The sequence below is a fragment of the Oenanthe melanoleuca genome, chromosome 4 (genome assembly GCF_029582105.1).
Source record: "Oenanthe melanoleuca isolate GR-GAL-2019-014 chromosome 4, OMel1.0, whole genome shotgun sequence".
Lineage (NCBI taxonomy): Eukaryota > Metazoa > Chordata > Aves > Passeriformes > Muscicapidae > Oenanthe > Oenanthe melanoleuca.
In genome coordinates, this window is record NC_079337.1 from 1,750,064 (window position 1) to 1,773,574 (window position 23,511).

The following is a 23,511-nucleotide window of genomic DNA, read 5'->3' on the forward strand; positions in this document are numbered from 1 at the left end:
GTGTGAGGGCGGGCAGCCCCGGGCCGCGTTGCCGTGGCGACGGGCGCGCCGCTTCCGGGGCGGGGCGGGCGCGCGGGGCATGCCGGGAGCGGCATGGCTCGCTAGGCGGCGGCGGCGCGCGGGTGAGGGGGCGCGCGCGGGGCCGCCGTGAGGGGCCGGGGCGGGGAGCGGGACTGGGACCGGGACGGGAGGGAAACGGGGACGGGGGAGCGGCGTCCCCGCTCTGTGCGCGGGTACAGGGGCGCCGAGGCACCGGCATCCCCCGGCCGGTGGTTTCCGGTCGCTCGCCCGCCTTGTTGCCACATTGTTCTGTCGTGCCGGTGGCCGTGAGGTGCCTCATGAAGCTGGTAGCCGGCTTGCCTGCCGTGCTGTGCCCGTGAGGGCTGGCTCGGCATTCCCATTCACTCCTTAAGGTTCCGCTAGTGCACTGACACCTTCGCTCTGTTATCGAAGTCCATATTCGGGAAAAGGAGGAGCGAACAAGAAGTAAATTGCTCCCCAGGGATGTGGTCACAGCACCAATCCTGACACAGCTCACGGAGTGCCCGCAGTGGGATTCTTGCGTGTCCTGTGTAGGGCTAAGAGTTAAGCTGCGGTGGGACCCTCTGGGTCCATCGAACTCACCGTATTCCGTGATAAACAGATATTTCTGCTCCTAAGTACCCCAGTGACGCCGACACCTTTTTCTCACCTTTCCCCCGTGGCAGAATCATGGATCCCAGCTTGCTGAGGGAGCGGGAGCTGTTCAAAAAGCGAGCCCTCTCCACGCCGGCCGTAGAGAAACGCCCAGCGCTCTCGTCGGACTCCTCTGCTTCCAAGAAGAAGAAGGCCAAGGTAGAGCAAGGGGGCTCCTCCAGCTCCAAACAAAGCACAGGTGGGTGGAAGTCTCCTGGCCAGCAGCTGCTTGGTGTTTCCCACTGTTTGCCTTTAAGCTGTGGTTTGTTCATGTGAATAACGCTGTATCTGTGAGTTTTGCCGGTGGCTGTTGTCATTCCTTCTCTTATTTGTTAAAAAAAGTCACTTGCACAATGTGAAAAGGCCATTCCCCACTGTGCATATGTGTTAAGCCTTATCCCGTGGCTTGGTTGCTGTTGCTCCATTGGAGGAATTGCTGCTGCCAAAATTAACCATGTGAAACTGTGCTTTGGTTTGTGGATTTCGGTGCTTGCTGGACAGGCAGTAGCTGTGGTGTCATTCCTGTTGTCTGTGTCTGCCACGTTGGATATGGCCTGGAGCAGCCTGGAAGGTGTCCCCATGGCAGGGGGTTGGAGCTGGATGATCTTTAGGCTCCCTTCTGGCCCAAACCCTTCTGTGATTCTTTCTGGCAAGAGAGCACCTAAAACATTTAGCTAGCTGTAAGTTGAAGGCTGTTCACACATGAGATGGATTTTGCAAGGTGCGTCTTGTCTGGCTTTTGTGTTGTAATTAGCAGTTGTCCTTGTTTTACCTGGGAGTTAAGCTTTGCTTGTGAGCACCAGGCATTCCAAAGGTTTCTGCCTGTTTTACTGAGGAGTTGTGGCATGTCCCTGGAATGGTGGCACTGATAATGCATCTCTCAGTATCAAATAAGCAGTTAATAAAGCAGCACCAAAAATAGTGGGAGTGTGTGGAAAGTGCATCAGGGGGAGAGGATTTGCTCTGAAAGCAGTGGCAGTTCTCAAGTGCACTTTAAAGGTCAGATCAAATGCCAGGAGTTACTAAACCACAGAATACCCTGTTGTGCAAACTCAACCCGTGCTCATATTTTGAATAATACCACACGTGGCTCTCCCCTAAACTCCTAAAGAAACAATAGAGCTAAAAACAACAGAGAAGAACAGTCAGGGAGTTTGGGAGGAGTGAAGCATCTTCTGTCCCAGGGGAGCAGTCAGGAATTTGGGTATGTGTCTGCAGCTTCTCAAGCACCAAGTAAAGCATCAGCCAGACATTCTAAAATAAATCAAGGGGAGGCCAGGTTTCCATCCATCCCTTTTTCTCACTCTCCAAACCAAACAAAATTCTACGTGGAATATCCTAAGCTGCGTCACTGGGGTGAGCGGGGTTTGCTGGGAAGAAGGGATGGGGAGTCAGGAGGAGGGCAGAGGGTACAAATGTGAGTCTGATCTGGAGCATTTGAGCAGATAAAGAAGGTTTCATTTTGTTTCTGTGGTTTTTGTGGGCGGAGGGTTTCTTTTCAAGTGCTGCCTGGAATGCTGCCAGACAATTCGCTTTCACAAAAAGGGACCCAGTGTGGCTCTGAGGAAATAAACTTGATCTTTTATACTGCTGGCTGCATTCCAGGCAGCACTAGAAAAGTTCCAGGGTTTCTACAACATTTTTATGCTGCACAGTCAAAATCCATTGCCTCAAAACCCGCGTTTTATTTCACTTGCTGGATTGGCAGGTGCCTGTCAGGATATTTGGGTGTCAGAGACAGGTGTGGGTAAGTGGAGTAAAAACCTGATGTTGAGGAATCACTGTCCCACCGCCCTAAAGGAACAAAATCTACAGGTGTCAGTCCTAGTTTTGTTATGCAGAAGTGGCAAATGGAGTCACTGTTTGTGTGCAGGCACTGATAGTCCCTGTGTGTGTAGAGCCCACAGGTTCTGCCTTGCTCTTGCTTCTGTGACTCAGAAAACCTGCCCTTGTCACTTTTTAGGGGAGGAGTGGTATGGAGACCATGCTAATCTTCAAATGACTGCACAGCTAAATCTGTGTCTGTGAAGTCTGGCTCTAAGCTTCCCACTGCTCCTACAGCAACTTCCATGCAGACTTTACTGTCATTATTTCAACAAGTTGTTTGGAAAAATTCAAAACTAGTTTACTCAGTTCAGAATAGGAACTGGAAAATAAATGAAATTGATCAAGTCTGGTTTTGTTTCATTTTATTAATCAATAGTAATTGTTGCTAGACAAAGACTAAGACCTTTGTCTCAGTGGTCTCCACCAACAGTAGTCAAGAGCTGAAATCTTCAGGGGCTGTTTTGTGGGAAAGAATCATCCTGAGTCTTCTCTGGTACTGTGCAAGGGGACACCTTTGTCTTCTGTTCCTTGTGCCCTCACCCATCCCCCTTTGCAGAGCTGTGAAATAAAAAGCTGGGATAAGTCCCAAGGTTTGTCATTCCGTGTGCTTCTCGGGAAGGCATTGCCAGGGCAGCAGAGGCTGGCACGTTGCACATGCTGCTCTCTTGTGTGCAGCCATGATGGGCGTTTTGTGGGAATGCTGGAAGTGTCCAGAGCATTTGCTTTTAGGAAAGAGACATTAATTAATTCAGTGCATCCCAATGGCTACTCTGGCCCCTTGAGCAGAACTTTCCAATTTGATGCTGTCACATAGAGCAGAGGGTAAGGTGTCTTCGTTATCACCACTGACATTGTCTTCATTGTATGTCTTGGTGTGAGTCCTGAATTATCTTGTTCTTGGAGCGTTGGCTTCCATCAGTTGTGCTTTTCATTTTGAGCTTGAAGCATTCTCTGCACGGGGGGCTGGTCCTGGCCAAACCTCACTGTGAGAAGCGTGTGTGAGACGAATGGTTGTGAGGATCTGTGACTGCAGGAGGGAGTTTGCTTCCAGGTGAATCACTGGACTAGCTGTGCTTGTTTGCAGTGCCCTGAGTGACTCCATCTCACCAACCAGGAGCAGCACGTGTCAATTAGCAAGTCTTCCATTGTGTCCAGTTCTTCTGGAGCTTAGTCAGCCTGAGAGGGATTTCATATATATAAAAAAAGAGATCATTATAGGTACTGGCCTTAGCACAAAGATTTTTTTGGGCATGGATGGACTGTGAGGTCACTTATGGCTGTGGCTGTTTAGGTGGGTTTTGTTTCCTTCATGGCAGGAATGTTTTCTGGGGTTAATACAGTTAAATAACTTGTCCCACGTGTAGCTTTGCTCTAGAGCGTTTCTCTGTGGGTTCAGGAGTGTGAAGGACTTGCCAGGAGTTGCTGATGGCCGCGCTGTTGGACACTGTTATTACAGTTGTCAGTTGTTAACTGCAAAACTTGAATGGTTTTGAAAATCACAGGCACAACACAGCTGCAGAGGGCTGGTGAGGCAGAGGTGTGAGAGTTCTGTGGTCAGGACATGAGGAGGGGGTGAGTGTGAGCTCTGGGGTGTGTCAGCAGGCAGATGAAGTCGAGGGAGATTCTCTTTTCCAAAGTGAAGCTGCCCTCTCTAGCACAGGGCTGATCCTGGTGTGGCCTCCTCTGTGAAACATGTTGGCACCTGAAAGCTGCCCGTGGGCCGGGTGGCATCCCCCTCTTCAGTGGGGGAGGTCTGTGGCACATCTCCCTGCATTCTTGGCAAGAACTGCATCAGTTCCAGTTTGCTTTGAAAGACTGGGGTAGGGATGATAGATCCAGCATGTCCAACTCCCTGTAGTGTTGTGGTTGCCACAGAAGCAGCAGCCTTGGGGCAGAGAATTGTCCCTGTTCATTTCCAGCAGGACTTTTGGAAAGGGTCAGATATTCTGAAGGTAATGGGTTACACAGGTCTCAACACCCAGAAATTGTTGGTCAGACTGCATATGAAGTAAGGGGAGAACAGTTCCCTGGAACTGGAGAAGTGGGGGAAGAAAGGGTCAAACTCCCCTTAGGAGGACTAGAAAAGACCATTTTAGGAGTACATTTCTTGTTGGCTTAGTTTCCTCCCACCTCCCTCTCTTGTAAAAGCAAGAAACCCATAATAAAAAATGCTGCCAAAGGCTAGAATTCACCCCATCCTCTCCTGCCTGAAGGGTCTCTTGCCATTCAACCCTTCTCTCCCAACTTTTTTCTTACCCCTTCTCTATCCTGTCCCTGTGTGGTTGACTCAATGGGACAACACTGCTGTCTTTGCACTGAATGTGATCAGACTGTTGAACATTTTATAAACGTTTTCTTCGGTTAAGCAACACCATTTTATGCATATTAGGCAACATTTGTTCGGTCAGGTAGACAAAATTCTATGCTAGTCACTCAATATAAACAGCAAAAGTTCATCTAAAACCAAAAATCTTTTTCCCCTCCCATAACACTGCAACAGATTGTCTTTCTGCTAAGCACTTGGAAAGCCTTTGCCAATTATTCCAGCTCACATCCCGAGATAAAATTGCAACCGTGGATATTTAAGTCCAAAAGAAAAAAACACATGACTTGTTAGTTTGTAAGGTGCAAGAGGCTTCATTGGTGGTGTCAAACCAAGTTCTCCAAGTGCAGGTGCTCAGTGCTTCCTACACCACCTCTGTCTCACGCTTCCTGAAGCTGTTCATCATTGCCCTGACGGGATTGGGCTCGTTCTCCAAGTCTTTCACAGTTTTGTTTTTCGCACAGCAGCAGCAGTCCAGCAGCTCATACAGGAAAGCCAGCACCACCAGGAAAACTACAGTGAAGATGAATATGATCAGGATAACAAAGCAGGCAGTGTTCCAGTTGTCATGGAAAGGGTAAATTTTTTGCACTTGGAAGCCCAGATATTGGGAAATGGATGTAGTAGTCTCATTCCAGTGAGTGATGTTGAGGGTTGCCATTCTTGAAGAGCTGTCTGAGTATGCTCACTGGCACAGATCTGGGAGCTGAAACACAAAATCAAAGTTGTTGAGAACTCTGTCAATCAAGGACATGCTGTGATATGTATCACAAATTGGATCTACTTAGACTAAGTGCTCAAAGTTTCTATGAACATGCATTGTTGCGTACTTATATTTGCTCACCAAGATATCAAACTCCAGATCTATAAGTTTGTGATAGGATGGTACAGTTAATTTGGCAGTGTCTGATTCATGCAGGCATCATGTGGTGCAAGTTATTCAGGAGAAAGAGCTTTGCTGCTTTAATTCAATTATCTGCACAAAGGTTACAAACTGGATTTTCAAGGTGTGCAGTGGTTTCGAGCACACATCCGTTGCCAGTCTTGAGGCTGGCACCTGCGTGGTGTGAAAGGCCTTATTATTTTGGAATTGCCTGTTAGCACAGACTTGTTCACCTGCAATGCTCTCTTGACTTCAGGAGGGCAGATTTTCTGACTTGTTCATTCCCCTGCTCTTCCACTGCTGAGTAGTTTGTGCTGGAGAAACCTGGCTGCCCAGATGGCACTGAGAGTGTTTGGAAATCTTGTTTGTGATGCTGTAGTCATTGGGGTGGACAACAGGGAAAAGCCAACCCTTTCTGAGGAATCCTTATTTCTCATTTTCAGCTCTTCCTAACCCAGCACTCTGTTGGCACCCAGCAGAGGAAGAGACTGCTCTGTGGTGTGGGGAGCAAGAACTTGGCTTCAGCAAATCTGCCTTTGCTCTATAGCCTAACGTAATAAAAATTGTTCAAGGAGCTACAGCAGCTTCTGGTTATCTGCTATGGCTGTAGGATGTTGTAGTAACCTTTGAATCCCTCAGGCAATTTAAAACTGGGTGTGGGAGGAGAAGATCAAGTCAAGTCTCCATATTTCCTTGAGGAAATAGCAAGGAGTCTTTAGTGGAACATGGTGGTGATGGTCTCTACCAAAGCAGTCTGAGCATCTATCCTTATTTCTGTGAAATTATTGTAAAGAAAATGATATAGTGAAAACCAGGATCATGCTGCCAAACCAGCTTGTGATCTATGTCTTATTTTTGTTGTTCACCTTTTGTTCTTTATCCTTCTGTCTTTAATGGATTTAAGTTGAAATGGAAGAGCTTTGTTGCTGGGAAGGTCCCTGGCATTAGTGTTCCATACAGACATTTGCTGGAACAGTTGCAGTAACTTACTGTTTCCTCTGTTAAATCTGTAACTGAGTACACAAATTAGTAATTGAATACACAAAGTATGACTGAAATAGATGGGATTAATTAAGTTGTTTGTGGTTTTTTTCCCTTAAACAAAAGTTTACAGAGCAAATCCAAGCTAAAAATATTCCTGGCTTGCTTTGGTCACGGTCTGGGAAGGAAACTCAGCCAGCCTGTTCAGGGGCTAAAAGTCATGAGGGTTTTTGAAGGTGTGGCTTGGAGACTTATTTTAACATCCATGAGAGAGAGGGGGGAGCCAAATAAAAAGATTTGGAGTCCCCTTTGAGGAGTAATTAAAATAAGCAGGATTTAATTGTGTATTTTAAATGGCAAGAGGATACCTTTGGGAAAGAAAGAAGTTTTGTTTTGAACTTTGTAAACAGATTTCTAAGACCGAGGGTTTTGTTGGAATCAGTTTCACGTAAGTTTGCTCGCTCTGTAAACACCAGGCACAAAAATAGACTGTTTCTGTGATGCAAAATTTAGTAATTTTAGGAGTTTTTCATTGGTATTGCCCAAAGTGATGGAGATCTTGGGCCACTGGAGGGATTGGTGAGATCTGCACTGTGTAGCCAGGACCCTTTGCCAGCACAGCTCTCTGCCAAGGCAGCAGCTCCGTTCCCAAGAGGAGAGGAGCGTCTCGGGCACGGCGCAGTGCAGCAGCCATTCCCTTCCCACTCCACAGCCACCATCAGGGCAGCAGCTTGCACAGCAGAGAGGTGTTTGTCTTTATGCCAGGAGGTGGAATTTAATGCTCCTCAAGGATGATGATTCCTTAGATTTGAATGAGGCGAGGCAGATAAAGATCAGCTGCTCTTTGCTGTAATTTTTAAAATACAAGGCTGAAATAGCTGTTGCTGACTGTTCAGAATTAAAACAGCACTAATGAGGTTAGTGTCCTTGAAAGCTGTCAAAAATGGGCTGGTTTCCTGCAGTTTTACTTATTTTGTAACAGCACATTCGTATCATCAGCCAGTCTGATTTGCAATCAAGTCAGCAATTGTATGTATCCAAAATGCAGTGAGCTAAATATTTAATGAAGTGGTTCCGCTAATATCTGCACCAGGTTTTAATTTAAAAGCATTAGCATCTTTGGGCACTGCAGAGAGCAGCTTTATTTGAAATCATATTCGTGGAGTAGAGGGAAATGACTGGCAGAAAATCCTTTTAATGCAGCACTGAGGAAGTCCTGTTTAAGAAAGCACTAAGCAGACATCTCGGGGTAAAAGCATTTACAAATCTCAGGTGCATTCCAACCTGCCTGTTTGCATTGTATCGATGGCTGCTCCTGTATTTCCAAAGATAACAGCAGGCAACGGGATTTTCTCCCTGCCCAGGGTATACCACATTTCTAGAACAGGTTTCTCTTCCACACACACAGATCTCTTTTAGGCAGCCTAACCTATGGAATACCCCCTGGGAGGTAACATTTCTCACGTTTCAGCTGGAGCTGTCTTTGTTTTAAGGAAAACCCTTTCGCTGTCATTTCTGTGAAAACACACAGAATCAATCACAAGGAACGTGAGGCTGCAGGAAAGCAGCCACCTCCCCTGTAAGGATGAAATCCATTTTGTTTGCTGAATCTTGGCTTGTTGTGTTAGCTTTGCTGTAAGATGGAGTGGTCATCAATTTTCCATTAGTGCACAGATGGTGAAAGTGCTTGTCTGATCGTGCAAGACAAGCTCCTCCGCGTTCAGCGGGATAAACCCTGCTCAGCCTAGAGAAAAATCATTCTGATTCCAAGAAGCTTTTACAGGTTCTCAGCTTACAGGCATATTTTCTTTCAGTAATCAAGATAAACCTCAGAGAATGTTATAAAATGATACACACCTACCTCTTGTGTGAAAGGATGCTGAGAGAGCGCCGTTCTGGTCCCTTTTTTTAGTGCAGCCTATGGCACAGCTAAGATGGAGCTTTCCTTCCATTGGCCAGAGCACGATGCTGCTGACAACTTCCTTTGTGCTCATTTGCATCAAGCCCTCAACCCCAGGAGTAAATCATTCATAAATATGACTCTTACTGTCTGGAACAAAAGCAAATGCCTCCCTGTTGTTGTTTTTTGGGATGGGATGAGCTCGTTAGCAGAGGAGCGCGCTGGGAGCGCGCCTTGGCCGCGACCCTGCTCTGCTTTGTGCTGGAATCAGCCATCAAACCATGACGTTTGAAGTGTTAATATCTGCACATTTCCAGCCTCACTGTGTGCTTAGATTCTCTTGTCATGAACTGTAGCAGCTGCAACCAGGCAGATTAAACAAGATAATCTTCCTGATTCAATTGACAGAACAAAAACACGATTAAGTTGTCTTAACTGTTTGTTGTGCCTCTGAATTTATTGTGGTCACTTCAGAACTCTCTTTACATCTGTGATTTTTCAATTTATTTGTAAGATGTCCTACATAGACATTAATTTTTAATCTTAAAAGAGAGCCCTGTAGGGGAAAATCCCTATGGGCCGCATCTTCAGGGGGAGCTGGCTTTTGATTTTCCTCCTTTTACCTTCTTAATTTAGTAACCAGAATAAAATATTCTTCTGTAGCTGGAGTTACACTGATTCTTCTATGTTAATTTTAGAATTGTTGTGCTGTGTAAAGCCTCTAAGACAATGTCATGTAACAGCTTCACGATTCTGTTCTTTTCTCTCCCTTCACTGATTTTTCCACAGAAATAATAGGAGCTCCTATCTCTGAGATAGCTGTTGTCTGTCAGATGTGCTTAGAAATCACCAGAGGATTAAACAATCCCCATGGTGACAAAGAGATGATGTTCTTTTTCTGGAGTAACTGAAATTCCAAAAAACTGTTGCCATTAGATTTGAGCAATGTTGTGCTGGTAATGAGGCTGTGGCTTGTGATAGTGGTTTGTGGATATTTGTGTTTAATGTGCTGTGCTAAGAGCTGGTGTTAATGAAATGGTCATTAACAGCCTTGCAAGAATTTTTGAAACAAAATGATAGCAAACCTCATGATAAAGACTACCAGAGTTGACAACAGAGGGGATTCTGAGTTGTTCCAGTGGTGCAACACACCAGGCTGAATTGGTTTGCATTTGTATGGGTCCTTTTAATAAATTCTCCACTAGAGCTACTTTAAACAATTTTTTTTTTTTTTAATCACAGCCTTCCTTTACCTGCTGTGTAGCCACTGAGTGCCTTTTGGGAAGAAAGGAAGCTTTCTGCCCCATCTCAGCAGCAGGGAAGGTATTGGTGGAGCAAATGCAGTGCATTATTTCAGCGTGGATTAGTGTAGTGTAAATGATTATGGGATGTTAAGCCACCGAATTAAACGTGTTCTCTTGTGGCAATAACTCTGCAGTCACTTGCTGCTTTCTTAACCTTCATTTGTGGAGTTCTGCTCAGAAATGTTCCAGAGATGTGTCCTCTGGATCTGCATCAAGATGTGTGCAAGGACTCACCTGAGGGTGGCTGCTTCTGCCCCTCCTGTTTCTGTCCATAGTTGTAGTTTCAAAAGCTGCTGAAAGTAGAATAAAAACGTGATGGACCTCAGAGCCAACAGGAAGGTATCAAAGCATCCTCTTAATTGTTTATTTTCTTTCTTTGCAGATCACAGCAATGGATCATTTAACTTGAAAGCCCTTTCAGGGGGCTCTGGCTACAAGTTTGGAGTCCTTGCTAAAATAGTGAATTATATGAAGGTATGGTGTTTTGATGTAAAATAATACTGTTTTAAAATACTTTAATTATTTCTTGTCCTGTGGTAGCTGGAAAATGCTAAATGTTTTAACCTCTGAAATTTTTTTACTGCAAGCCTGGGAATTTCAGGAAACTGCTTGTTAAATTCAAAGTGCTGACAGTAAATGAAATTGTCAGCATATTGTTCCATAACTAAAATCCTAATTATCCCAGGTCAATTTATGACCAAGATAATGGGATTTATTTGCAGGAATTCAAGATGCTGTCAGGTTTTGGGCTATTGATCAAAATAAAGTGTAATTTGGTGCCAATCTTAGTTACTTTTTGGCGATTGAGTTGCTGAGTAAAGTGAGCAGAGAACTGTAAAAATGCTGTTTGCTTTTCCAGACCCGGCACCAGCGTGGTGATACACATCCATTAACCCTGGAAGAGATCCTGGATGAAACACAGCATTTAGATATTGGACTCAAACAGAAACAATGGTTAATGAGCGAGGTAAAGAAAACACACGTTCAGGTTTTCGTTAAAGAATTCTGATAGACCTGAATTATACACATTTATTAAATTATTAACTGTTTAATCCCTGCTTCAAGAAACTACTAAGTCAGCCTGTAACATTCCTTCTGCCAGCACTAATATTCTGGGGAACAGAAACTTCTGCTCTGGCAGTGTTGGTTGTGAGGGAAGCTTGACTTTGCTGAAGTCTTTCAAAAGGTAGCTCCAGGTTTCTTCCATAATGAACCAGAGTATCAAAATGGAATGGAATAGCTCCTCCCAAGAAGCTGAGCTTTTGCCAGATGAGAAAAGGTAAACAGATACTTTGCAGCACCAAAATTGGGTCCCTACTCTGTTAGAGGTGCTCTGTGTCATGGTGAATTATGCCTAGGCTGGGTGATCTAGGATCCAAGGATTTAAAATCCATTTAAACTCAAACCTCCAGCCTGGCAGCTGTAACATGTGGCTCACATGCTCAAAAGCACACCAGAAAAAAAGTAGTGAGTGTCTGCACTGTTTCAGGGTTTGAAATTTCTGTCCCTGTTACAGGCTCTAGTCAACAATCCGAAAATAGAAGTTGTGGATGGGAAGTATGCTTTCAAACCCAAGTACAACTTGAAAGACAAAAAGGCTCTGCTCAGGCTCTTGGACAAGCATGACCAGCGAGGGCTGGGAGGAATCCTTCTGGAAGACATCGAGGAAGGGCTGCCCAATGCGCAGAAAGCCATAAAGGTGAGGAACACATGTCTGCAGTTCAGCTGGTTCACTTCTCAGAGGGAAGAGAGACACTAGGAGCTTTCTCATGAGTTGTTTCTGTTCTTTTGATAACTCAGAAGCTGTTTCAGCTGATCTAATGTTGTGGCCTTTTCTGTATTTCATCCTTTACGTTCAGATTTGCCCTGATGTCTCAGCACAGCTCTCAGAGCTCTTTCTCACAAAAGACTCCTGATCTCCCACATTCCAACTGTAGGCATTTAGTTTTGCTTTCACACCTTGACCTCAGTCCTCTCAATCTCATTTTTGACTTATTGGTGTACTCATATGTTTCATGGCCAATTCCTTTGCAGCTTCTCCAGTTTGTTGTTGCTTTCTGTAGCACAAGATCTGGCTCTCTTGGAGTTGGAGTCCTTCAGCTTGGAAACGAAGTGATTTTGAGTTGTTCTTTTGCATTTGTTTTTGAGGCTTTAGGGGACCAGATCATCTTTGTCAATCGCCCTGATAAGAAGAAGATTCTTTTCTACAATGACAAGAGCTGTCACTTTGCTGTGGACGAAGGTAGGTGTTGTTTTTACATAGGTTTCCATGACAGTTGATCTGAATTCATCTTAAGCACCTCTGTGTATAAGCAGTCTTGAGGTAGACCAGTCTTTTAAGATGATAATGAAATATTAGATGTGTCCAGATGTGAGGGGAATGTTTATATTAACCTGAGGCTAACAAGACCAACAAGTGGGTCCTGTGGTAATATCCTCTGCTTTATGATGGGTACATTGGAACATGGCACCAGGAATCCAAGAGTTGTCTTCAAGAGTAACTGTACAGAAGATACTAAAAACCACCTCACTGTGAATAAAATGGCATCTAACATTTTGTTGCTTAAAGAGAAACCAAAAAAACCAAAATAATGATTTGTGGGTGCAAGATTGTTGTTGGGTTTTTTTCCAGTTTTTTAACTATATGCCTTTTGTTGGTGAATGCAACAAGAAGCCTTAAATGGAACAGAAGGAGGAAACATAGAGGGATGAGATGTGAGCAAAATTCTTGAGAAGGGGGTGATTACAACTGGGAGGAGAGCACACATCTGGGGCAGTTCTGCTGCCCAGGGCTGGAGTGGATTTGGGGCATCACAAGTTCAGCGTGTTTGCTGTGTCACACATAGAGGTAAAATCCTCTGGTGCCATTTTATGCACAGAAATTAATTACAGAAATCAGGGTGTGTTCCAGTAATGACGTTAATGCCAACATCAGGTGTCTGTACATGCAGAAGGGGGAAGGCAATCTGTGTCAGAAGATCTTATTTTGAATGACTCAGTGACACTGAACACTGTCTTTTGTTGATGTATTGTTCTTGCAACGTGACACATAAAGCCATTGCATCACACAGCATCACATTATGTATGGTAAAAAAAAAAGAGTTTTGATACAAATTTGAACTGCTGTAATTACAGGACCACAGGAGGATGCATAAGGATCTTTGTTTCTTTCTTTGCCTACTTCCAAGGGAATCTTTATTTCTGATAGAAGTTAGCAACTGAAGATGTGTATTATTAACTGTTTGTTATGTACTGAGAGTACATATTTATAATTTCAGTAATAACAGCTTTGTTTCACAAAGGTGATTAAGTAGAGGTGACATCTACAACATTTAAAAAACCAAAAAATATCTCAAAAGGTTGAATTTCTTTTTAAACAATAATTTTTGTCATTTCTTGATAGCAGCAGTGAAACTAGATGCAAAGTGCAGAAAGGATTCACTGGGGAATTTCTGATTTCCAAGTATTTAGGAGTTTACCATGAACCCTGTCATTCTGTTGAGGTAGTGCCTCTTCAGTCCACCAGCCCAGAGTTTTTGGGGGTCTGAATGTGACCAAAACATTTAGAAATCAGTGCTGTTGCAGTAACTTTTGAGACAGAGCTTTTAAGTTTTAGCCACTGGTTGTATCACAGTCGTGTTGCTAAATGAATGTTTCTTCTTGTGCAATTTTTTCCAGATAGCAGGAACCCAGCCATACTAAAAGAGTTGTCAGAGGGAGGTCAGGATTAACTGTGAAAATTCATAACAGAGCCCATTTTGTCAAGATGCAGACAGAGGTATCAGGCAGACAGGATAAATCCCAGGCTCTTCTTACACAAGACATGTTGTAGCACACTCATGGTTGCTTAGGAGCAAAAAAAGGGGGATTTTTACCTCTTCCTCCCTCTGATTGCAAGCTATTGCTCTCAGAGGGAGGAAGAGGTTAAAGAATCCCTTTAAAGCACCTGGCCTCCTGCTGAAGGAAGGCATTTAAGCCTGCAGTGTGTGTCCTGAAGGGATCCAGCCTGCAGTGTTTGTAGTTCAAGGTGCCTCTGCTTCCTTTTATCCGCAGGTGGCAGCAGCTTCCCACCCGAGCCAGAAGTGATGTTTTGTTGTTGCTCTGTTCCTGCTGCTTTTGCTTTTACTTCTGATGCTTTGTTCTTAGAGGGGAGCAAGAATATTTTATTTTTTGTGACTGTTGTGATCCCCCTCCGTATGCCACAGTGCCGGGTTCATCCCTGGGTAGGTTCATCACTCACTGCAGCTGGAGCAGGTCCTTTTTCCAACTGTGTTATCCTGTGAGGAAGGAAACCCATCTTTCCTGAGCAGCTTTGCTTTAGGATTCTTTCCAGAGCAGCAGAAGGGTGTCTCTTAGGGAGTCACTGGCAGAATTGTCTGTGCACAGGATGAGTTATGACACGTCTCTGCCTTAGCAATGCTATTGCAGCTCATTATCTCCGGCAACGTTAAAATGAAGTTTTTAAAAGGCTGCAAAATAAGCCTTGAAGTGTTGGCAGGCTCTTTGATCTAGCAGCCGATGACAGTTCAAAATATGTTTCTGGTTTAATGTTTATCCTCAGAAATAAGGTCTCTGTGCTCCTCGGTGCACAGTGCTGCCTTATGACACTCCAGCTCAGAGCATGTGTTGGCTGAGGTTGATAGCCTTGCAAAGTCGGGTCCTCTCCACTGCTGCCTGAGCTCCATCAGCAGAGAAAGAGGAGCTGCCAGGGCAATTTGGAGCTGGCTGCCTAGAGTAGTGGGAGGACCTGCTTTCTGGCAGTGCCTGCCTCTGCCCTTGATGGCTGAACAAGCTTTTATTTCTCCCCCGCCATGAAAATAAATCCCAATGTATCGCAGCAACAGAGCAGTGCCTATATATCGTGATCTCAGGGGTACTGGAGAAGGTTTTAGCAGTAAGGAACGGCTTTTGTTCTTCCTTTTATGTGATTAGCCGAGGAAGGTTCAGATTGCATGTGTTCCTTCTGGACTTCCTGGCTAATTAATCTACTGTCAGTGGTGGGGAGCTGAAAGTGTTTATAAAAGCAGGGCCAGATTTCAGGTGCTTCAGCCAAGTCAAGCGCTGCCTTTTTGTGCTGGAGCAAAGCACTTTGCATGTGAACAAGGCTTTCACCCCTGTGCTGAATGCTGAAAGGCCAGTTTGATTGCCTGACTGCTAGAGATGGTATCTTTCCCAGCTGAATGCACTACAGGAAGTATTTTCTTGCTAAAAAATTCGGATACTCAATTATTTTAAAATTCTTTCTAAGCCTTTGGAGGGCTTTAGAGAATGGCCAAGGCTTCTTAAATTTAACATCGTAAAAACTGCTTGGTATCAGTGCTGACTTACAGCTGTAGTGGTCCAGGGACAGCACAGATTTAGCATCAAGCACCTTTTCCTTCTGGTATGAGTCCAGTGCTGCATTCCCTGGGACTGTTAGGACTGTTGTCTCTTCCCATCTACACTGTTATTGTCTGTTTTTTGTCCTTTGCTCAGCTTTTGGCTTGGCTCACTGAAGATTTTTAAGCTGTTTTTAATCTCTGACAGATTTTATTACCTGTGTGATGTATCAGTTTATCCACCATCTCAACCTTTCTGCAAGAGCAGGTGAGGCAGTCAGAAGTGCTGGATAAGCCTCTCCAAAGTCATCAGGCAGTCATTTACCCATGACTTCATTCCCCAAATGTAAGCATTTACAGAAAGGAAGTGTGTTAGAGTATAATCACTCAGGGAATGTCAGTGCAAATTGTTTTCATCTATGAGGCACCTCGTGATGCTGTAAAATCAAGGTAGCTGTGCATCCTTATCCCTGGGTATTTCAGAGAGAGAAGGTGCCTGCAGAATCTTTGTTACACTGCCCTCTGCTTAGCTCTTTGTTGGTTCCTGCTGGTCAGAGTCCATTGTTTTGAGTCTGTGCACCCAGACTTGATGTTGCTGGAGATGTCAGCAAACATCTAAACTGGCTTTTCAGCCAGCTCCTGGTCTCATTTCCTCCTCTCAGTACTCCAAAGACCAGAATTTAGCTCTCTGGGAGAGCAAGGAAGCAGCCTGTGAGTAGTGTTGATTCTGTCCAGTTTCTGGAGTTAAAATGTTTTTGTGATCAGATTGCAAGATACTGTGTATAAGATTTGTTCGTGACACTTGCCTCAGTACTGAGATCACAGCTTTCTTCCTCTTCTCAGGAAGATCTTCATTGGAATCAGGACTTGAAAGCTGTGTGGAAAATGCAAATCTCTGTGAGGGTTCAAAGCACCTGCATGGCTTTGACCAGAAATGCTGGGGAAATTTCTCCCCTGGGGATTTTTTTCTGAGCTCTTGTCTTGTCAAAGCAGCCTAAGCCGAGCAGAGATTGTCAGCTTGCCTGAGTGCAGCCTGCTGCAGTCAGGTGAAGCCTTGCTGTCTTTTTATCCTCCTGTAGCCCTTTTACTTTCATTCTGTCTGAGGTACAAAATAATTTAGTGGCTCTGAGAGAAGAGTTTCTCACCTTTTCTGTGCTGTGATGGTGTCAAGATCACCCAGCAGTGAACAGGACACTGAGCAGGAAAATGGAATGTGCTCTGTCATCATAATGGCTACAGGCACCGCAGGAATGCATACATCCCAACCTGTTCTCCATGGCTGGCTGGAGCAGGCAGCATGTGGGGAGCTTCCTGCTCCAGCCATCCATCCCCTTCCACTCCTCACACCAGCACTGAGCTCCTTGTGCCCTGTCCACAGGGAAAATAAACACCTTGTGAAAAGTGGAAGCCTTCCCTAGGAGCTGCCTTCTGCCACTGCTGCCTGCTCTTCAGACACACAACAAAGGCCAGGGTGGCAACGTTTCCCATTCTTCTCGAGGAAATTGGGAAAAATCTTTCTCTGTGGCAGGTCAAGGGTATATTTTCTGAGGTGCAGGAGTACCATTGCTACAAATGCAGAGGGTTGTTTCTTGAGAGCTGTAGTTATTGCCAGCTTTTCCCACAGGTTCTCATATTTCAGAGGGGATGTCACAATAATTCAGAGAGTATATTCCCAAGGTCTAAACTTTCCCTGGCTGATAGGGGCGTAGTCCTTGGAGACTTAAAAACCTGTCAGGTAATGTGTAAATGGTTCAGTGCCAGCCATCCAGCTGCTGTTTCTTCAGACCTTGCATTTAGCCCAGTGTCTGGTGTTACACTGAGTCTGGTTTGTGATGAGATGATGGATGGATCTCCCTTTCCTTTAGATGTCACACTAAGTGCAGACAGTTTGTATGCATTGAAGGGTGGCAGCTCCCTGTGCTTCTCCACCTTTATCCTGTGCTTTTATTTCCAAACCAGTCCTTCAATATGGAGTGCTTCCATGTTGTGACTCCCTCTTTCCTGGGCAGTGAAGTATTTTAAAGCCCTACATGGAGCTCCAGCATGGGAAGAAGATTCTTTTGCAATTACTGCAATCAAAGCAGTAGTGCTGAAAGCAGCCTGATTCATGGAGGAGTTTTTAAATGGAGTTGCAGAATATGATACAGTGACTCTAGTGGGGCCAATTAGTGGATTAAATTATCTGTATGTAAAGTCCATTTTAGCTCTGCAGTTTTGGGTCTTGGTGCCTGTTCCATTTGTATTTCTTGGCCGAGTTTAAAAGGTGGATGTGAAGCTGGAGTGATGTTATAACCATGGCACTACAAGAAATGCAGAGCACTGTAGTTAGATATTAACTGTGATCTGCACTTCTGTGCATGCTGATCCCTGAAGAGCTGACCATTTATTTTCTAGTGTTTAATTTTTCACTTCTGTTCCCCAGAAGAATGTAGACCGGTTTAACCTTAAGCACCTGTCCTCAGCATTCCTTTTTTTTGCACCAGGGCATATTTGTCCATATATCCTGAACTCTAATGAGAAGACACATTTGTTTGCAGAGGATTTGATAAATAAGAGGACAAACTTTCTCCACCTGGTGCAGCAGGATGAGGTGAGGGATGATCTGTGATAGCAGGCACCACCAGCTATGCTGAAAGCCTGGAATCCCCCTCAAAATGGATGAGCAGATGGAGAATGTCTTGACTACAGTGTCAGTCCTTGCATTAAGGGATGTGCACATGATCCCAGGGTGCTGGATAGCCTCTGTGAGAAACAGGCTGTGAGCTATCTCCCTGTAACCAAAAGTGGTGTTTTGACAGGTTTTGGTTCTCTTCAAAACCACCAAAAATGAACAGTTGTTCTTAATTGGTGAAATTCCTCTGTTTTGTTTCCTGGAAAGCTGGGATAGTCTCTTACTGTTGGCAACAGGGAGAAACGACTCGAAGCATGTATTTGCATAGAAAAACAAGGTGCCTTAGGTAGGGAATTGTTCCAAGGGCAGGAACCGGGTTGGTTTTGTACACTCCCATTTGGCTGCAGTGTGCCCAGTCTGTGGCAATGGAGCACTGGAGTGTCTCATCCCCTGCTGCACAGGACAGATCCTTAAGCATCCAGGGGTTGTGGTTGTTTTGACAACTGTATACTAAATTTATCTGGAAATAAAAGGAAAAATTTAGTCTTGCCTTGCTATGTGTGCCTCGTGTTTTATTTATAGTTTGTTAGCCAGACCTGCTGACAGGATGTATCTTAACTCCCTGCCTGGGGAATGAAGGGAGGTAGGATCGTACCAGCCGCTGCCTGGAGAAGGCATTCCAGAGGCTCTGTGAAACTTTACGTGAGGCAGAAAGTGTGCAGGCAGATGGCAGCTGCTCTAATTAAGACTTACTGTCTCTGTCTGTTTTCCTGCTGCTGTGGTTTTTAAGGTGTCTCTCTTCTTTTTCACACCAGAGGAATTTTAGTACTTTGTTATCTGTAGAGCTCGGTATGGGTCATATTGCAGTGATAAACGAGCTCAGAGCCACTCAAGTAAATTTCTTGAACCTTCACTAAATTAGAAGATGGGATGACAAATCTCCCGAGTCAGTGGCAGCTGAAGATGTGTAAATGAAGTTGCCATTTATGGTTAGTGATTGCCCTTCATCGGAATCTGTGAAACTCTTTCACAGCCTACACAGCTTTTAGAGATTCCAGGCAAAAAAGAGACTCCCGTAGCAAATAAATATAAGAAGTACAGGTTGCCTCCGGGTGCTCCTGATGCTCGAGTGCAGTTTAGCCTGAGGGTGTTTTGTTGTTTTGTTGGTTGGGTTTCATCTTTTCGGGTTTCGGGTGGTTTTGGCAGTGCGTCAGCATTTGGAGCGGGTGAAGGCTGTGCTGAGTGAGTGCCTGCTGGCGGTGACAGACTGACTGCCAGAATGTTTCAGTGTTTGAAATCAAGTCTCTCTCCTTCCCCTCCTCTGGGGTCTTTGCCCAGGGTTTGCTCACTGGGATATAAAACCGGGTTTGTCGTTGCAGAATTCCAGAAGCTGTGGAGGAGCATTCCTGTGGATTCTATGGATGAGGAGAAGATAGAAGAGTATCTGAAACGGCAGGGTATTTCTTCCATGCAAGAAACCGGACCAAAGAAAATAGTAAGAGATACAAATTATAGATCTTCCTGGGAAATCCCCCCCTTCCTGATCCTGCAGTGTTAATTCCAAAACGTGTTGGTGAGCCTGTGCACGGCTTTGTGGAGCCTGGGGAAGTGTGACCGGTGTTAAACTGGAAAAACCAAGTGCTGCAGCCAGTGATTTGTATGACTCGTTAGAGCCAGTGAAACTAATCCGAGCAGCATCAAAAGAGGGCAAGTGCTGGGAATCCCCGTGAGCTCCACAGTGGAAGCTTCTGCTTGAAGCTGTACAATACATCAAGAGTAGTAGTATTTTGGGAGGAAGGTAGGGGGTTTTGACTTTTCTGCTAAACAGCTTTGAAATCCTGATGGGATTGTGGATGGAACTGTGGGGCATGTACTTGTTTCTGTAGCTGCAGTTACGAATGCCAGCTTTACTACTTTGCCTGGGATACCGTGGCTCTGCTCTGTCCCCAGGGTCATCTCCCTGCCTGGATTGAAATTGAATGCTGTTGCTTCTCCAGGTGCCAGCACCTCCCTTCCCTGCCCACCCTGGTTCTGGCAGAGCTCATCTTTGGCAGCAGTGGTGACCAGCAGGGTGTCAGGTCAGATGTCACAGATCTTCTGACTCCTGTTTGTTTCTTCTTGCAGGCTCCCATTCAGAGGAGGAAGAAACCTGCTTCTCAGAAGAAACGCCGGTTTAAGACTCACAATGACCACTTGGTTGGAGTATTAAAAGATTACTCTGATGTGGTTCCTGGCAAGCAGTGAGCGGTTGAATTCTGGAGCAAGGGCGCGTTTCTAGATGGGCTTTGTGCTGCTGGGGCTCGGTGTCTGCTCACAGAGGGACTGACTGTATATAATAATGTGATGTGTTTCCCCCACCCCAGCAACTGTCGAGGTGAAACAGGTCAGTTTAAGAGCAAGTATGAGCTACTAAATTTAGAGGTGAATTTAATTAGCTGATGGGAAACGTGTCTTTGAGTAAGAGGTTTTCACTAGTTGCCTATTGGCATAGGGTGATAAATGGTGCTCAGCATGTAATGCAGGAATTCCTGCTCAGTGCTTAACTCTGCTTTTACATTGCTTAATGGGTATTTACCTGGAATTACTTACAAGGGGCTTTCTAGTGGGATTGAATACAGCATTTGTTTTACCTATTTCAGGGAAACCTTTTCCTAAAATCACTGCAGGCAAACTTTCTTTCACAGTCAGATACACCCACGGTTTGTATGCTTCTTCCTTGCCATGGGACTGAGCTTTACTGAAAGGAGGTGATATCTGAGACTCAAACTCAGAAAACCCCCTCTCCAAAATCCCAGCAGGCTGTGGGATGGGATGCAGCCAGAGCTTCCTAATGTTAATTAGGAATTGCCCTTGGCAATGTCTCCTCACTGTTGTGGGTACAAGTGTGTTCCTCGTTCTGCTGGGTGCACAGGAGGGAAATAAAACGACGGTGTAATACTAAAGTGTTTTTTTTCTTTTAAGTAATAAATTTACAATGCAGGTTTCCAGTGTTGCTTCCTTAAAGAGTGAGAGAATCGGCAACTTTTGTGCTTGTTGAGTTTTCCTTTTGATGGAGGTAAAGGAATCATTGCTATATTTTTATCCTCTCATTGACCTACTGTTCTGGGCTAACGCTGTCCTCTTTTTACTGACGGCTGGGGAGAGGGGAGAGGAACCACCTTAAATGCAAGCTGCCTGTAGATGCCTGGTGTTCTGTGCAGCACAGCCCTACATGGAATGTGGCCAAATCATGTCCTCTTGATAACTTATTTTTATGTTCCGAACCAGAGTCGGTCAATGCTGATCCTGTTTTCATGGCGCTGCAGGAGAGGAGCTGTTTCTCTGCTCTTCCAGGGTTAGGATCAAAGATAAAAGAGGTGCCTGCAGCTCCCCACCGACAGCAGATCGCTGCTGCCTGGGCACAGGCTGTTGTCTTGCTTGATGCAGCCGGGGTCGAAGCAGAGGCCGTCGGATGCGGACACGTGAGCAGATGAAGAATGAGGCTTTGTTGCTGTGGCACTGAACGAGTTCTGTCAGCTTGGGGAAATATGCTTCTGTAAGTGCAGCGTTTATCCTCCTGGTTTTAAAGGCTGCTCTTCTGAGAAACAGACAGTGCTTCCAGCGTTGCACATGTCAGCCCTGTTTAAGGAGCTGCCAAATGCCATTAGGAGGTTTCTTCTATTATTTTATATATATATTTCATGCTTTTTAAATATATATATATATGAAATACTGCTGCTCCAGATAGTTTTGAAACTCTTTTTCTTTCCTGTATCTTCCAGGTCAGTACAAACAATTCCTCTTAGCACTTTTTAGTTTTCTGTTACAGCTCTGCTTTAAGTACCTACAGCACACTTGCAAAACTGTTCACCTCTCTTCTGTCATCTTCACTCAAGATAAAAAAAGGTTCCTTTCCATCTGCTGCATTTTTGAGCAGTGATATTTTGGTGGTGGTCCTTGTACAATAGCAGAGCTCTGAGTTATCTTTCCTGCCTTTGAGGAGTCTCGTGGAGTAACTTTCCAGTTGTCTTACATAACACTGCCCTTTCTCTATGAACCAGAGCTGGCTGTGAGGTAGGCTACCTGCTTTGTTTCTCTGCTCAAGTGATTAGGATAATAGAGTCTGAGTCTAAAGAAAACGCCTCCAGCTACTTTGAAAGATTAAAAATATGTTAGGTCTGAAAACAGGAGAGCAGGAAAGGGAAAGTGACTGTGAGCTCTGTGTGCTGCACTGGCCTTGTCAGGCTCCAGTGTTCAAAGGAACAAAAGGGTCCAGGTGGTGTCCAGTTGGAAGGACTGAATTAGATGCTTTGCCTCACTGGTGGATGTCTTCTCCTCAGCTATAGTAGCAGGAAGGGCATAAATAAGTTTTGCAGCTTGTTAGGATAAAATCTAAAAAACAGCTGAAGGGGAGCTCACATTGGCCTGCTGGTGGTGTCATGGACTATAGACAAGCAGTGGTGAAGAAAACAAGTTCAGACAATAAGCAGAGTTATAGAATCTCAGACTGGTTTGGGTTGGAAGAGACCTTAAAGCCCATCCCATTCCAACCCCCTGCCATAGGCAGGGACACCTTCCACTAGACCAGGTTGCTCCAAACCCACTCCAAACCACCCAGCCTTGGACACTTCCAAGGATGGAAGTACAGGGGCAACCACAGCTCTGGGCAATCTGAGGGGCCACAGCACCCTCACAGGAAAGTCTTTCTTCCATATATCTAAGCTAAATTTTCCCTCTATCAGTTTGTACCCATTCTCCCTTGTCCTGTCACCACAGTCCCTGATGAAGAGTCCCTCTTTTGCCTCCTTGTAGGCCCCTCCAGATACTGGAAGGGGCTGTGAGATCTCCATACAGCTTCCTCCAGGGTGAACAGACCAAATTTTCTAAGCCTGTCAAAAAGAAGAGGAACATGAGCTCCTCTCTTGTGTAGACTTCAGGGGTTGGATTTTGTTTCTCAGAGATGCTCCCAGTGCTCCTTTTTTTCCCAAGACATCTTAAAAATCAAATGGTGGAACTAGAAAACATCTCAGACTATATGAGCATGAGTCTGTTTGCTGAAACCATTTTAGTACCATTCCAGGGCACTTCAGCCTCTTCACAGCATTATATCCTGATGAGCTTTTTGCTCAAGTTCAGCTGTTAAAAACTTAAACCTCCTTCATATTCCTCCAGGAATGTTGTCTTGTGTTCTGTGTTTGGCAGAATGACTCTCCCAGTGGCCAAAACCACCATGCTCTCAGCTTGCTTACTTTGGCAAAACCCTTCTTCCCTCAGTCTGGCATTGCAAAGGGCTGCTGAGAGACATCATATTCTGTCCTGGCAGCCCTGGGCCATTATCCCGTTTTTCTCCTCTTTCCCTAGAAGCATCTGCTGAAAAGGAAGATGAGGGCTCTTGTGCTGAGAACATAGAACAGAATATTTCAGATGGACATGGTCTGTGGCAGGCACCTTGGTCTCATGCATTTCAGGAAGGTTCTTTGGCAAACCCATCTCAGTGCCACCTTTACCTGTCCCTGCCTCTTCCACTCTCCCAAGGCTCCTGTCCAGCAAGGACATTGTTCCCTCAGCCCAGGTGGGTTGATCCTGACAAGGTTTTCCTTTTTTCAAGGGGCAAATTGAGTAGCCCAGGAGTGTCACACATCTAAACATGCATCTCCACTAACTAACTTCTCTCCTAGAAGTTGCTCTAACTGAAGAGTTACTCACCTTC

The 23,511-nt window shown here is 45.0% G+C and overlaps 2 protein-coding genes across 3 annotated transcripts; one reads left to right on the plus strand and one right to left on the minus strand.

The window, feature by feature from the left end:
* Positions 1–35: 35 nt before the first annotated feature.
* On the plus strand, positions 36–20,805 carry GTF2E2 (general transcription factor IIE subunit 2). The gene is made up of 8 exons (XM_056489891.1): positions 36–122; positions 708–874; positions 10,276–10,367; positions 10,753–10,860; positions 11,410–11,592; positions 12,042–12,135; positions 19,202–19,317; positions 19,947–20,805. Exons 2-8 carry the CDS (start codon positions 712–714, stop codon positions 20,064–20,066), a joined length of 876 nt encoding a protein of 291 aa, XP_056345866.1. The 5' UTR covers positions 36–122; positions 708–711; the 3' UTR covers positions 20,067–20,805.
* On the minus strand, positions 2,870–18,892 carry SMIM18 (small integral membrane protein 18). Of its 2 annotated transcripts, XR_008840346.1 has the most exons (4): positions 16,357–18,892; positions 16,014–16,085; positions 10,128–10,183; positions 2,870–5,531 (listed from the first exon to the last, which is right to left on the minus strand). XR_008840346.1 is itself a non-coding variant. In XM_056489895.1 (2 exons), exon 2 carries the CDS (start codon positions 5,484–5,486, stop codon positions 5,190–5,192), a length of 297 nt encoding a protein of 98 aa, XP_056345870.1. In that variant the 5' UTR covers positions 5,487–5,531; positions 8,551–8,606; the 3' UTR covers positions 2,870–5,189. The 2 variants fall into 2 exon arrangements, 1 of the variants encoding a protein (XP_056345870.1); XM_056489895.1 differs by lacking the exons at positions 10,128–10,183; positions 16,014–16,085; positions 16,357–18,892 and adding an exon at positions 8,551–8,606.
* Positions 20,806–23,511: the final 2,706 nt, after the last annotated feature.

What these genes read in the sequence shown, in the direction of transcription:
- GTF2E2 (XM_056489891.1), top strand. Translation starts at nt 712, where the DNA reads ATGGATCCCAGCTTGCTGAGGGAGCGGGAGCTGTTCAAAAAGCGAGCC. An exon ending in CAGCTCCAAACAAAGCACAG is followed by an intron (nt 875 to 10,275) that starts GTGGGTGGAAGT and finishes CTTTCTTTGCAG; the next exon opens with ATCACAGCAATGGATCATTT. An exon ending in ATGCGCAGAAAGCCATAAAG is followed by an intron (nt 11,593 to 12,041) that starts GTGAGGAACACA and finishes TTTGTTTTTGAG; the next exon opens with GCTTTAGGGGACCAGATCAT.
- SMIM18 (XM_056489895.1), bottom strand. Translation starts at nt 5,486, where the DNA reads ATGGCAACCCTCAACATCACTCACTGGAATGAGACTACTACATCCATT.